This window comes from Macrobrachium nipponense, chromosome 9 (assembly GCF_015104395.2).
Source record: "Macrobrachium nipponense isolate FS-2020 chromosome 9, ASM1510439v2, whole genome shotgun sequence".
Taxonomy (NCBI): domain Eukaryota; kingdom Metazoa; phylum Arthropoda; class Malacostraca; order Decapoda; family Palaemonidae; genus Macrobrachium; species Macrobrachium nipponense.
Genome location: NC_061110.1, coordinates 64,304,574 through 64,320,316, shown reverse-complemented (window position 1 = coordinate 64,320,316; position 15,743 = coordinate 64,304,574). Strand labels below are relative to the sequence as shown.

General features: G+C 44.1%; 1 protein-coding gene across 3 annotated transcripts in view; it reads right to left on the bottom strand.

Annotated features, from left to right (window-relative positions):
• The window catches only part of LOC135218237 (nuclear migration protein nudC-like), a 522,861-nt gene that overhangs the window by 392,767 nt on the left and 114,351 nt on the right, over positions 1-15,743 (bottom strand). For all 3 annotated transcript variants that reach the window (XM_064254394.1, XM_064254393.1, XM_064254391.1), the window contains exon 4: positions 8,037-8,198. In XM_064254394.1, coding sequence (XP_064110464.1) covers positions 8,037-8,198 — 162 coding nt within the window. The remainder of the gene's footprint in view (positions 1-8,036; positions 8,199-15,743) is intronic.

Sequence of the window (15,743 nt, the reverse complement as noted above, 5' to 3'; positions counted from 1 at the left end):
TTTCAAGTAATGCATAGCAAACACAAATTTAGACCTCCAAAAGGTACTTTGGAGGATAGCGGATAGCAACAAGTTGTATAGCAAAACGAGGGAAGTCGCTACCACTCAAACTTTGTGTACTTTCACTCTTAGTAAAGGAAACACTGCGTCGTTAGCTTGAGTGTGTGCCTCGACAATTAATTCTCTCAGAAAAAAGGAGATAGCATTTTTTGAGAGAGGGCGAGAGGGATTTTTAACAGAGCACCACAAACGATTCGACTGACTTCAAATCTTTCTCGCTCTGCAGAAGGCCAATTCACTTAATGCCCACACGGGACATAAGAGCCTTTCTTCTTCTTCCTGGCCTATAAAGTCTGTCAGGTTCTTGAGGACTAAGCTATGTGGCCAAGGACTAGAAGGGTTCTCGTTTTTCGCGAGAAAATTGAGCTCCACGGAGCAAACTGCATCACCTTGAGAAAATCCTACCTTTTTGTCCTTCGCGTGTAGCTCACTAACTCATCCAGCTGATGCTAATGCAACTAAAAATAATGTCTTCTTGATGAGATTCCTCATAGACGAAGAAAGTAGCGGCTCAAAGGGAGGACCCGAAAGCCATATAAATACTATATCAAGATTCCATGCTATCGAGTATTTTGACAATTTGAAAGTCTCAAACGATTTAATTAGATCTGAAAGATCACTATTCGTGGATAGGTCTAATCCTCTGTGTTTAAAAACTGAAGCTAGCATCGCTCTGTATCCCATAATAGTCAAAGGGGCTTAACGTCCCTTAAGAATAAGAGGAAATCCGCTATTTCGTTCACAGATGTTTCAGAAGAAACTTTAGTTTGTTTACACCATTTTTGAAACACTCCCCATTTAGACTGGTATAGTCTGTTAGAAGAATCTCTTAAGCAGGTCGCAATAGCTTCTGCAGCTCGTTTCAAAAAACCTTTCACTCTGACGAGACTCTTGACAGTCTGAATCCTGTCAGTGCCAGAGCAGATAATCCTTGGTGGAATCTTGCAAAGTGCGGTTGTTTGAGTATACATCTCTAACGGAAGAAGCCTGGGGAAATCTACGAGCAAGTTGAGATCTGGGAACCATTCCTTTCTTTGCCAGAACGGAGCGACTAGTGTCAGTGAAACTTTTTCATGAAATAACACTTTGTTTAGCACCTGTCTTATTAGGCCGAACAGGGGAAAGGCATACTCTTCCAGGCCCGACCAGTCTAGTAACACTGTGTCGACTGACCATGCAAGAGGGTCCAGGACTGGAGAGCAGAACAGCGGAAGGCGGTTGTTCCTCGAAGTTGCAAATATGTCTATCATCGGCTTTCCCCAAAGCTTCCAAAGGTCTAGGCAGACCTTGGCATCGAGAGTCCAACGGCAGTACTTGGTGACATCGACTTAATTCGTCCGCCAACACGTTCATTTTCCCTTGAACAAATCAAGGGATCAACGAAACTTGAAATTTTTCTGCCCACAGAAGCAAATCTTTTGCAAGATTGTAGAGGGTGAAGGTGTGCGTTCCCCCTTGTTTCCTGATGTAGGAAAGTGCTGTGGTGTTGTCTCCATGAACTGCTACCACCTGTCCCGTCATGAGATGAGAGAACACCTGAACTCACAGGTACACTGCTAATAGTTCCTTCACGTTGATATGAAGAGAACGCTGAGTTTCCAATCATTTCCATGACGCTTCGTTCTTCCCCAATAGGGCTCCCCAACCTGCATCGGATGTATCTGAAAAGAACTGAAGGGTTAGGTGGAGCGGACGAAGCGAAAGACCCTCTACCAGTCTTGGTTTTGAAAGCCACCACACTAAGTGCTCCTTGATTTCGTCTGTAATCGAGAATATACTGTTGAGTCCGGTTGAGTCTTCCTGCACCATGATGCCTTCAGGAAGAATTGTAGGGGCCTCATGTGCAGCCTTCTGAGTTTGACGAACTGTTCCACCGAAGCTAGTGTTCCTAACAGAATGGTCCAACGGTTGGCGGAACAGGACTTGCAGTCCAGGAAGTCCTGAACTACTTCCAGACACGACTGAAATCTCTTTGGTGATAGAGAAGTCCAAAAAACTCGAGAGTTCGGAGTCATACCCAAATAGAGAATGCTCTGAGTTGGAATTAGCTGAGATTTCTCCTCGTTTATAAGAAGACCTAACGAGTCAGTTAATGAGAGTCCTCTTGAGATCCTTCATACACTGACTTTCCGAAGAGAAGCGGAGAAGCCAGTCATCTAGGTAGAGTCACACTCTGATGCTCAGGAGGTGTAACCACTTCCCCAGGGGAGTCAGCACTCACATAAATACTTGCGGTGCTGTTGAGAGGCTGAAGCAAAGAGCTTGAAACTGGTAGGTCTTGCCCATGAACACAAACCAAAAGTATATCCTGGAGTCCTGGTGAATTAAGATGTGGAAGTATGCGTCCTGCATATCCAGGGATACCATCCAATCCCCTAGGCGAAGGGATTCCAACACCAAACGAGTCGTTTCCATACTGAATTTGGTCTTCTGAACGAACAAGTTCAGTGCACTTACATCCAGTACGGGCCTCCAGCCCCCTGATGACTTGGGGACTACAAACAGACGGTTGCAAAACCTGGGGGATGGTCTGTCGCTTACCTCCTCTATGACCACCTTCTGCAAGAGTCTCTATCTCTCAAGCTGAGACTAAAAATTTCTCCAAACCTCCTGGAGAGTAGGCGGGCAATGCGATGGGAACATTGGATAGAGGAGGAGTGTCTTTGAGAGGAATGGAGTAACCGAACAGGAGAACTTGGATCATCCAGGGCTCTGCCCCTCTGCGACTTCATTCCTCCTAGAAGAGGCTCAGTCTGCCCCCTACCGGAGCATGAAGGATTGAAGGATCACTTAGATGATTTGGTGTTGGGTTTGGTCAAGGACTTGGAAGCAGGCGACCTGGGAACGGCTGCTACGAAGTAATCCAGGTACATGTCCAGTTGATAGTGTAAAAGCTAAGAATAGCACGAGAGAGGAACAGAGTCCGCTTCTAAGTCCTCCTCGTCATCCGAAGAGATAGGCGACAGAGTGGGTTCTTGATTCGACTCATTGTTCTTCAGACATTGTTTGCTTTCTTTCATCCAGTTCATCAGCTCCTACAATTGTCGACATAGAGACTCTAAATTCTCGTCTTTTTGAGTTGAAGTCGCAGCAACTGGGGTTGTGGACTTCGACACGATCGACACCGAAGGTCTTGCGCCAGTCGAAGTATCTGTCGCATGCAAAGTCAAAGGTAAAGTTCTAACAGCTTGATGAGTCGAAGATCTTGAGGGACTCAGAATCGGTCGTTCCACAACCAAGTCGAAGGCGGCTGTCGCTGTCGTGAGAATCCGAGGCGAAGTCCATGTAGCTACGCTACACAACGGGCGAGGGTTGTCTACTTCTATGTTCCTCTTCACAGGGGGTGGAGAGAACACCTCTTCAGTCGAACGATGTCTAACTGACGACGAATCACTTGACTCTGTCCATAATTGATTACCGAACGACACACCTTTCCAATGGTGTTTAGTTGAATCCTGCTGTCGCACCACAGAATCGACAGAGGAAGCGACTGTGTGTGTGGGCAAACCCCGACAGTCTCCCTTGGACATTCCGGTATGTCTTCTCCCTGAGGCGGGGGAGTGGGACAGGGACCTTCGTCTAGGAGAACTATCAGGACAAACAGCCACCCCCTCAGATTGCACTGCACTGACACTTTTCACTTAAATAGTCTTTTCCAAGAAAGCCTTTACAGATAAACCTAACTGCATAAAATTATTAGCTAAAACATCAAATTTCTTTTCAAATTTAGACTCGAGGCTGGCAATGGTGTCAGGAGTAACTCCACGGGAAGTTGGCAAGGGAGTTACAGGTGCAGGAGTATGAGGAATGAATATCAGAGACATAATAAGAGGAGAAGAAGATGGGATAGGAGCAGGTGCTTTGATAGAAGAATAAGAAGCTATACTAGTCTTTCAGCTCTGAGAGCTGCTTTCCTCTTCCTATCCTTAGTTACCTTCCCCGAGTGAGAAGCAAATACTTTCCAATGTTGTTCACTCCAATCCTTGCATTCATCACAAGTAGACTCTATAGAGCACTCACAACCCCTACACTTAATGCGTATCATATATTGGTTTAACTAACCTAGTTTTGCACAAAACCTAACTCCTGAAGGACTAGAGTCCGACAATATGGTAAAGCCACAAAATTGCAGAAAAGAAATTCAGTTAACTAGCTTCAATCCCACAAAACACAAAGTTGAATACTTCACCGATATTGGTAAGATATACTTCCCAACAAATGAAGAAAATGTCTGCACCGACCACAGATATTCACCAGAAGCTAGCAGAGAACGAATTGATGTTACCTGGGCAGTTGTACCTGTAGCTCCCTTGAGTGGAGGGAGATGATGTCACCTACATCAGCAATGGTGGCGCCACCGCGGAAGTTTTGAATCTATTGTCTGCCATTCGTAGGGAACCTACAACTGTATAATAGTTCGGTAAGATACTGCAATAAAAAGGAATTTTGATATCTTGACTGTTGAACTGACCAAATGAGGAAAAGTGGGTTGATCTACAACTCCTGATACATCAACTTTGTGGACAGAATTAAGCTGTGTAGGGAGACCCAGTCTTTTTAGTGTGAAAAGGGCCTTGCCCCATAAAATGACCCACCCCAGGAATCCATGGTCAGTTTAAGAGTTAGTCCAACCCAAGTCTACACATTAATCATTGATGAGAAAAATATATCCCAATTCCAGCATTGCAGTGGTATCATTTCTTGATACAGGCGGCCCTCGGTTAGCGGCAGGGGTTCCGTTCCTGGCCACCGACGCCAAGCGATTTTCAACGCTGAGCGATTTTAAAGCCTACGGCCGCCGCACACCTTCTTTCGAAACTCTAGACCAGTCAAAGGCGCCGTAATCCCACAACGGCGCAATAAGTAAAATTATATTTATGCAGTATAGTACTATAGAATTTACTGTACAGTATATGTGGGTGTCTAGAGTATGTAAAGATATAATAAAGTTTATACAGTGTACAGGTAGCTGTAGTGTTCAGGTTACGATCATTAGTCTTACGATAGTCCAATTTTATGAGAGATCAAATTACAATGGCCTAACTTTATCCATCTTCTAGTTACATAAGTTCAATAACAGCAAAAGAGAATGATGAAAGTATGGTTTTAACGTTATACTCGTTGCGTGAACGTATACAGCCATGAACAACCGAACGAGAAAAGACTTTTTTTTTTTTCTAAGTACAACCGAACTGGATAACATCTGTTTGGCTTGTATTTCGATCATCGTACTACAGTGCAACATTGCCGTATTTGTTATAAATGGCGTTATGTATAGAATAGAACTGAGATATCTTAATGTAATAACTTTATTCGCTATAGATCAGAGATCAATATAGATTAAAGATCAATCGGGAAATATACCGTTAAATTTAAACCTAGTTATAACTGAAGCTGAGAAAACTGTTCAAGCTGCTAATGACTATTATCGTACATCGGCAACAAGGATAGAACTGCAGTAAACGTCTGCCATCACACACAACTGTAGATAAAATTGGGATAAAATCATTTTAATCAAAACTACTGTGCTTGAAAGAACACATTTTACTGTTGGTTTCACGCCGATATAAGATAAATAACGTAAAGTTCGTATTGCAATGATATGAAGGATTATTGCGAACGGAATCACGTAATTTTTTACGCAATAAACATGCCGCCAACGTAATCTGTTAACGAAAAAAATAGTAGTTCACATTCACAACGAGACATATTCAATAAATATTTCCACCTAAAAACACGCTGTATAAGGAAAAATAACTTTGTCTCATATAAGTCAAGTACTGTATATAGATATTCGTTTATGCTAACTAGAAGCAAGAGCATTCGCTCAGAATTGCGTTATGGTGAAACAAACTCGTATTCATCAGCTGATTTCAAACCACAACATTGGCTGCTCCGCGGAATACGGGCTTAAGTTTGCCGTAGTATTTTAAAATACAATAATATGAGAATACATACAATATTCTTGGATACAGTGAAATAATGTATAACTTTTCAAAGGATTTATGGTAAAGATGCATAATTAATAAAATAACACAATGCATTTTTCGGAACTGGCGGACAAGAACGAACATGAAAAACCATCCCCTGACAACGTGGAGCGTAGTTACAAAGGCTGCCTTAATTTGTATCTTATTTCTGTACAAAAATGAAAATACCTTTACGTAATATATTTTCATACACATTTTAAACATAAAAGCATAAACATTTGAAAAATCGACATATCGATCGCTAAATTTGCACTCGTTTTAACTCGATATTTTCGGAAGAGAGGCAGACGATGGCATACAAGAACGAACTTGAAAAAAACATCGTAGTCAATAACTTGAAGGGGAGTTTCAAAAGCTGCCTTTTTATCATATTTCTGCACAGAAATAAAAATACCCTATTCGTAATACATTTTCATACGCATTTTAAACATAAAAGCATAAACATTTATAAAATCGACACATCAATCGCTAATTTGCACTTTTTTTAAATCGATATTTTCGGAAGAGCGGCAGGCGGCGGCTTACAAGAAAGAACATGAAAAAATATCGTATTTCATAACGTGAAAGGCAGTTTCAAAAGCTGCCTTTGTATCATATTTCTGTACAGAAATAAAAATGCCTTTCACGTAATACATTTTCATACACATTTTAAACAAAAGCATGAACATTTATGAATCGACACATCCATAGCTAAATTTGCACTTATGTAACTCGATATTTTCGGCATAGAACAGCGTCAGAGGCATATGTTTTACCCTAATACCTACGTAATAACTCTCCATAAAATTTGTTAATATAATTTGCATAACCTTTATGGTCTGAACGGCATTTCTACAAATGTATGAACTCGTTAGACAACGGCGCTAGTGGCGCTGTTAACTGAAATTTGTGCCGTAAAGATACCTTTAAAATGCCTTATTTTTTTAATGAATATTTTTGACGACTGCCGTAAAACTGATTCGCCGTTGAGTGATTGCGCCATTAACCGCGGGCCGCCTGTAATCACAATAGGGAAAGGAGGGGGGAGGTAAGAAATGTTGAACAGCAAGAAGGGAAGCAATATACAACAAAAGGGTTTAAAGCTCCAACTGGTAGAAAAACCCCACAGTTGAAGTTTGTAGTGAGTGAGGTTGGACACCAAAGCTTGGAGAAAAGAAAGACTCAAGTAATAATGAGAAAATGTGAAGAATATATTATTTAGATTCAAACTGGGCAGAAATATAGCCCCAGTTTATGGTCTCTTTCATCTGTTATATAGCTTCAACACATTGAGAGGGCTAGAACAATGAAGCACTTAATATGGTGCAGGGTTATAATATTGCCATCTGTTCAGCAAAGAAAACCAAAATTGACAATTATAATATCAAAAGAGAACAGTCAGAAATGGTAAAGCAAAAAGCTATATCATGTAGCACTAACACCCATTATATCAATATGAGAAGCCTTGCAAAGTCAACACCCAGTGTTCATATAATTAAACCTAGTAAGTACAATTATGTATATATATGATCAGTTATTTAAAGGACAGGCACTAAAGTTTGTGACTAACTATTCAAATCGTTTAACAGAAAACAACTTTGCAGACCTAACTATCAATAGTGTTTGTTATCCTCCTATTATTTCTAGATTGGAGAAAATTTTATGACCATTCACCTTGTAATAATACTCCTGTATCTCAAGATTACCATCTGCAGTTCTTGTTGAATCATAACATTCAACCTGAATGCACCTCAATTCTGGCTGTCAAAATTATCACTCTGTTATTTTGTTAGTTTAGCACAGATTGCTGAATATCTGCTTCCAGGAGTCTCTCTTTACACAGAAAATAAAGAAGGCTTCACTTTCAGTTACCATGTGAAAATTTTGAAATTAAATCCTTAAACTTTTCCAGTAGTATCTCCATTTCTTTTTGATAGGCTGGCTTTGGTTATTTTTCCGGTTTGTCTCATCAATGCAAAACAAAAGCGAAAACACTTCGATACATACCTCAACTTCCTGTAGAGTTTGAGTCCATCGGTAGTTCTCTAAATCACATCCATTACCAGCATTTGGTTTAATTTTTGACTTGTCTTCTTCAGTTTCATCATCATCAGCATCATTTGATGGACCTTCTACTTTTGATGATCTATTTTTTGCTTCTTCAGCTTCCTGTAAGCCAGAAAAATTTATAAAATTATACTATTTTTCTTTTGAAAATGAACTTTATTTGATTTCAAAAATAAATTACCCATTAAACATTACAAGATCTGTGAACACATCCATAGAATCAATACAAGTTATTAGCTTTCAGATAATTAACTGTCATAAACAAAATTTTATAGCATATACGTAATGAATTGTACGAACAAAAATATAATGGTTTTTTATACTGAATTGTACAATTAAAATTAACTTTTTAATTGCTTATCCTCTATCATTTGCTTCATCTGCAACTACTTGACATGAGTTTGACACATGTTGAAATTGAAAAAATCATTTCTGGGCTCAGCTCGTGTCGCTGCGCGAAATATCCTTTAATCTATTATTTCTAGGGTAAATGTACTAACACATACCAGAGAATAAATAAATAAAGAAAAAGGTCAGTACAACTGACTCGCTCACCCTCCAAGAGGGTGTCGGTATGAACACTATGGCGAGTGAGACCACTACCACGAGCCGAATGCCAATAGAAATCTCCCACTACAAAATCCCCACAAGAGGAGAGCCGACCCACAGAGTGGGCAGCAACTACTACTACTCCATCCCATGCTGCCGACTGCTGCGCCTCTGGTGGCCATCCTTTTCAGTTAGCGCACACGGTATACACGTGCCCTTTTTTGCTCTGTGTTTTTTGTGCCCTTTTCTTGGATTTATTTATCATGGAGCGTGCAGCCATCGCAGCAGCTAAGTTAAGTACTCAGTATTTATTGCTAATTGGTTTTTTCCGGCCCTGAGCCCGTATTTGCCGTTTTTTAGGTATAAATACGAACTCTAGGTCGGAAGCATGGCAGCATTGTTCTGCCTCGTGGCGGGTTCGTTCTTGGTCTCCCATACCCAGAACATTCCCTTACTTTAATACGCTCTATTTTAATCATCCGTTTTGTTTAGGGTACAGTCTACACGGTTTTTTGTCATGCATGCATGCCTTTTACCTTATGTAGGCTCCTTCTATCCAGACCCTAGCCACGGCTCTTAGTATCGGCCCCGGCTAGCTTTGAGTGGTAGACTTTCCTTCGGGTTAGTCGTACACTCCTGGATTTTTTCTCCTACTATTTTGTTTTCTTCCTTTCATGTTTTATTCATTTTATATTATATTGTATTTAGGTTAGTGTAGGCGTCTGGCTTCATTTAGCCTAGGTTAGGGCCCATAGGGCCCATATGCTACCGCTCCTCAGTTCGGTTGCTTCCCGATAGCATCTCTCTGATCAGCCGGTGGTGTTTTCTAGGCCTTATTGTCTCATTGTTTTGTAGTTACCGCCCCGTGGTCACTACGTGATCACGGAGCAGCCAGACGCCTGTCCAGTCTCCTTCCCCCCTCCCGCTCTTCCATAGAGTCGGGGGGTGGGTTGGTCTACCCATGCTCGCTCCGCATACCCGAGCCTGCCTCCCTCTCCCCCCAGGCGGAGGGAGTAGAGGGACGGGACAGACCCAGACTGGACTCGACCTCTCCAGCTTCTCGGTCCGGCCGGATGGTAAGGTGGGGGGACGGGCCTTTCCCCCCTCCGCGCTACTCCGTCGCTCCGTTGCTAGCCCGAGTCTGTTTGTCCTCTCGCCCTTTCCCACCTTACTGGGGCTCCTTTGCCACCGGAGCCCCAGCATCCAGCGGAAAGGTGCTAGTCCACCCAACAGGGTGGACCGGAATATACAGTTGGTCTCTACTAACCACTCCGGCTCGCTGAGTCACGACACTCCGCCACGCACTGGACTTAGTCCGGTACGTTCGTATTTTATAGGTTTAAGTTCTGTTATGTTAAACTAGTAAGTTTATCTTAAGCTACCTTAAACCATCCCCCCCTCCCTCACCTGTCTCACCGGATCTCTCCGGGGTTATAGCCTATTCAGACGGTAAGGGAGGGGTTATGCCCAAATTTTTTCCGAAGCTCCGGCATGCAACGGAGTTCTTCTGTCCTTTAGCCTGTAAGTGATAACCTTTAAGATACTCATGTGTCTTTTCACTTACAGACCACCAACTGTGAGCATCCGGGATGCGCCGCCACACTTCAAGACCCATGTGGACACGAAGTTTGCCGGTCCCATGCTCCATGCGCGACTCCGCACGGGGACATCCAGGTCTGGTATCACGAGACGTGCACCATCTGTTATGATCTGGTGAGCCAGCTTTTAGACGGGGTAAGTATTCCAACTCCGTTAGCCAGTCCCCATTTTGTTATAATTCTTAAGTTTTCTAAAATTCAATCTTCCAAACTTAAGATAAAAATTCATGGGTTTTTGCAGCCCCTATAATTTTAAGTTAAGCTTTTAATTTTGTTTTAGTTTTAAGTTTAATCTTAAAATCTAATCAATACCCTCTCTTTCAGGCTCCGGCTGTGAAGGATACCGCACTGGCAACCCTGCGGGCCTGGGTCGGCGGTTTTGGGAAGAACGCCGCCAAGGGTATGCCCTACATTCTTGAAAAGAAGTTGGCGGTACTGATCTTCCCCGGAGGAAAGTCAACAGGCTACGTCGACCCAGCAGAGGCTGCCCCGACTATCGCTTTCATTCAGCAACAGCTGGCTGCCTCGTTAACAGATCAAGGCCAGGACATCTCCTCGGAAGTCGCAACATTGGACATTAATATTGAACCTATGGTAGGTGTAGACGACCTGTTGGTCGAGGTAGGTACGTTGGACGCCCAAGGGATGCCCTTGGGTGCCACTGGATCTTCTACCCCTGCAACCTCTCCATCCTTCCAAGGCTTTACAGGTACTGAATTATATACTTCTCCTGACGCTTCCGTTAGACCCAAGGTCAAAGGTCAAGCTGTTAAAACCTTGACCAAGACGTCGTCGTCGTCTAAAAAGACGGCGTCGACGTCATCCTCTTCTCGTAAGTCTCCGGCTAGAAATCCCGGAGCAGAGAGGTCTAAAGCTTCTGGGTCCGGCTCTAAATCCTCTAAGAGTAGATCCTCCAGGGAGAGATCACACACTCCAGCGGAGTCGACAGTTCCACTGCCCTTGGTTCCGGTTCAGAGCCACCCTTCACCTCCGCGCAGCTCCGCTTTGGATTCCAACGCTGGTCTGTTGCAACAAGTGGGCGATCTGGTTGGTTCTCTGAAATCCAGTATGGAACAAATGATCTCCCGGTTGTCTGATAGGATCAACTCTCAGGACAACATTATAGCCGGACTGAGCCAAGCTCCACTAGCTTCTTCCCCAACTTTCAGCACAGGGGGAGGCCAATTACCCCCGTATGACTCTCTACCTCCGTTCTCAATGAACAATCCTTGGAGAGTAGCATCATACGCCCCCTTCCAAGACGGGCTTATCTCTATCCCGGAATGTGGAACTCGGAGGATTGAAGACTTCGAGTTCTACCCGGAAGACCTTCAGCCTCCCTTCATCGGCTACGCCAGGCTCACCGCCTCGGCTATGACTCGGGACGATAAGGTACCGAAAGAGACAGTCCTCTATTCACGAGACCAGGCTCAGAGAGAATGGCTCAGGTGTCTAGAGGACATGGATTGTTCCAATACAAAGATTCAACCGTTTAAGAGTCCGTTTACGATCTTTACAATGGAAGAGAGTACCCCGCTCCCTTTCTTGACAAAGATCGCTACAACCACCATTCCAGCAGCCCAGAAGGGGGATTCGATGCCTCAGCTGAAGGAAGCGGACCCTACATCTCCTTTACTCCCCTCAGCCGGTGAGTTGTGGGAAGATTTGCCTAACACCTTTTCAGCGGGCAAACTCAAACCAGACTGTGCTATGGAGCAGTTTGGTGAGAAGCTACCTAGGCTTCCAGATAGCCTTATTCAGGCGGAATTCGATTCCAAATCGAGGTTAGCCAGGTCTATTAATACCATGGCCATGACCGAGGTGGCTACCATTTCCTATGGTTCGGAGCCACTCTTTAAGCTTCTCACCAAGTCTCTGACTCAAACGGTACAGTCTGATATGTTTGAGTTCGCCACGGCTAGGACGAATTGTAGGAAACATGTCCTACAAGAAGCAACAATTCGGCATGAGCCGAATAAGTTGCTCACATCGAGCATCTGGGGAGCAGACCTCTTCCCAGAGGCGATGGTGAAGGAGGTCCAGGCAGAGGCTACGAGATTAAACCAAAGCCTTAAAGATCGTTGGGGTCTTACGGCCAAGAGACGCCAAGATCAAGTGATCAAGGGTAAGGCTCAAAGGAAACCCAGACGTTTCCAGCCCTACCAGAAGAAGCAGCCACGCTTTACACAGCAGGTTCCAGCTGTTCCGTTGGTGCAAGCAGCTCAACCTTCTACCTCCAAGGCTCAGTCGCAGCCAATCTATGTTATTTCCCCCCAGCCTCAACCCTCCACCTCTTACGCCCTCTCTCCAGCCTACAATCAAGTCTTCGAGGGTCAGGCTTCCCAGAAGTATGACCGCTCGGGTAAGGGGGGCAGAGGTAAACGATCCTTTCGTGGGAGAGGATCGGGAGGGCCCTTCAACAGAGGGAAGCATTTCAGGGGAGGCCGAGGAGGCTATCAAAGCCAATGAGGATGTTCAGGTAGGAGGGAGGCTGTTTCACTTCCGCCACCGGTGGAACTTCAGCAAGTGGGCGCAGAGCATTGTGTCAAAAGGTCTGGGTTGGAGCTGGATAGCGGACCCGCCCCCATCCAGACCTTTCCGCCAACTTCCATCCAAAGAATTGACGGAGTATGCGGAGGACCTCCTTCAGAAAGGAGCTATAGCGAGAGTCAACAGGTTAAAATTTCAAGGACGCTTATTCAGCGTGCCAAAGAAAGGCTCACAAAAAAGAAGGGTAATCTTAGACTTGTCCCGCTTAAACTTAGCCATTCGCGTGCGACAAGTTCAAGATGCTCACGATCTCGCAGGTACGGACCTTACTTCCCCGTGGGGCCGTCACCACCTCTATCGATCTTACAGACGCTTACTATCATATCCCTATTGCAAGACACTTCGTCCGTATCTGGCTTCAAAATAGGAGACCAGACATTCTCCTTCAAGGTAGTTCCTTTCGGGCTCAACGTAGCACCCAGGGTGTTCACGAAGTTGGCGGAAGTAGTAGTTCAACAACTAAGATCGCAAGGGGTTATGGTAGTAGCGTATCTCGACGATTGGTTGATCTGGGCTCCAACAGTCGAGGAATGCCACGTAGCAACACTGAAAGTGATTCAGTTCCTGGAATATCTAGGCTTCAAGATAAACAGGACCAAGTCAAGACTCACTCCAGAGTCAAACTTTCAGTGGCTGGGCATCCAATGGAATCTATCCTCCCATACTCTGTCGATTCCATCAGCCAAGAGGAAGGAAATAGCGAAGTCAGTAAAGCAATTTCTGAGTCACAAACTTGCGTCAAGAAGAACTCAGGAAAGGATCCTGGGTTCACTCCAGTTTGCATCAGTGACAAACATCTTGATGAAAGCCAAACTGAAAGACCTAACCAGAATCTGGCGCTCACGAGCAAATGTCAGGTCCAGGGACAAGTTCTCCTCAGTCCCTCAGATTCTACGGAATCGACTTCGCCCGTGGGCGAAAGTCAAGAACTTATCGATATCAGTGCCCCTTCAGTTTCCTCCTCCGGGGATTACCATCCACACGGACGCTTCATTAAGCGGTTGGGGAGGATATTCCCAGTTCAAGAGAGTTCAGGGAACTTGGTCACCTCAGTTCCGTCAGTTCCATATAAACGTACTGGAAGCAATGGCAGTGTTCTTGACTCTAAAAAGGTTACGTCCGCCAAAGTACTCCCACATAAAGCTAGTCTTGGACAGCGCAGTGGTAGTACATTGTATAAACAGGGGAGGCTCCAAATCACGTCATCTAAATCATGTCATGGTAGCCATCTTCTCCCTGGCGGACAAGTTCAGTTGGCACCTCTCCTCCACCCATATAGCTGGAGTGAGAAACGTCATAGCAGATGCTCTATCCCGATCAGTACCTCTAGAGTCGGAATGGTCACTGGACAACAGTTCGTTCCAATGGATTCTTCAGAGAGTTCCAGGCCTACAAGTGGATCTCTTCGCATCCCAAGCGAACCACAAACTCCCATGTTATGTGGCCCCCAACCTGGACCCTCTGGCCTATGCCACGGACGCCCTGGCCCTAGACTGGAACAACTGGGAGAAGATTTATGTCTTTCCTCCAGTGAATCTTCTCATGAAGGTACTGAACAAACTCAGGACATTCAAGGGTCAAGTGGCTCTAGTAGCCCCAGACTGGCCGAAGAGCAATTGGTACCCTCTAATTCTGGAACTGGGGCTTCGCCCTCTTCGGATTCCCAGTCCCAGGCTCTCCCAGTCAGTACAAACGAAGACTGTGTTCGCTTCCTCAGGGATTCTAAAAACCCTAACTTTATGGATTTCATGAAGTTTGCAGCGAAAAGAGATGCGAATATTGACCCTCAAAACATTCTCTTCTTGGAATCCGATAAAAGAGATTCAACTTTGAGACAGTATGATGCTGCTGTCAAAAAGTTAGCAACCTTCCTGAGAGAATCAGATATTAGAATCATGACAATCAATTCAGCTATATCCTTTTTCAGATCTTTATTTGAAAAAGGCTTAGCAGCTAGCACCATTACGACAAACAAGTCAGCCTTGAAAAAGATTTTTCAATTTGGTTTCAACATAGACTTGACAGACTCCTACTTCACGTCTATTCCCAAGGCTTGTGCTAGACTTAGACCTTCTGTAAGGCCTACGTCAGTATCATGGTTCTTAAATGATGTTCTAAAGCTGGCTTCAGAAACTGATAATGACACATGCTCATTTATAATGCTCTTAAGAAAAACTCTATTTTTATTAAGCTTGGCCTCAGGAGCTAGAATTTCAGAACTGTCGGCTTTATCCAGAGACCCGGATCATATTCAATTTCTTCCCACAGGGGAAGTGCTACTTTCTCCGGAACGTAGTTTATAGCAAAGAATGAAGATCCTTTGATGAGGTGGGAACCATGGAAGGTAGTACCCCTTCCACAAGATATATCTCTTTGCCCAGTATCGACCTTACGAGCCTTTCTGTCTAGGACCTCCTCATCCTCATCGGGTCCTCTCTTTAAGAGAGAAAAAGGTGGTACTTTATCTATTAAAGGCATCAGGCAGCAGATCCTGTACTTTATTAAACAAGCCAATCCTGACTCTTTTCCAAAAGCACATGATGTCAGGGCAGTAGCCACCTCAATTAACTATTTCCAACATATGAACTTCGATGAGTTGAAAAAATATACTGGATGGAAATCGCCGACAGTATTTAAACGTCATTACTTAAAGTCCTTGGAAGCTCTGAAATTTTCAGCAGTGGCGGCGGGTAAGCATAGTTTCCCCCGACTCGGCCATAATCTTTAGTAGAAGATCCAGTCCTCCTTTCTACCTGTCTCACCCAACAGTTCGTCTATTCCTGCCTTGTTCATCTACGGTTACCTTGTGTCTTAGCTGCTTATAGATGATATGGTGGGTGTCCCTTATTTTTTTGCTAGGGACACTCACAATCGATTGTATATTTTGATCTCTTAGATGTGATCCCCTTATTTTTATGCTAGGGGATACATCTTACTTGTAATGGTTACG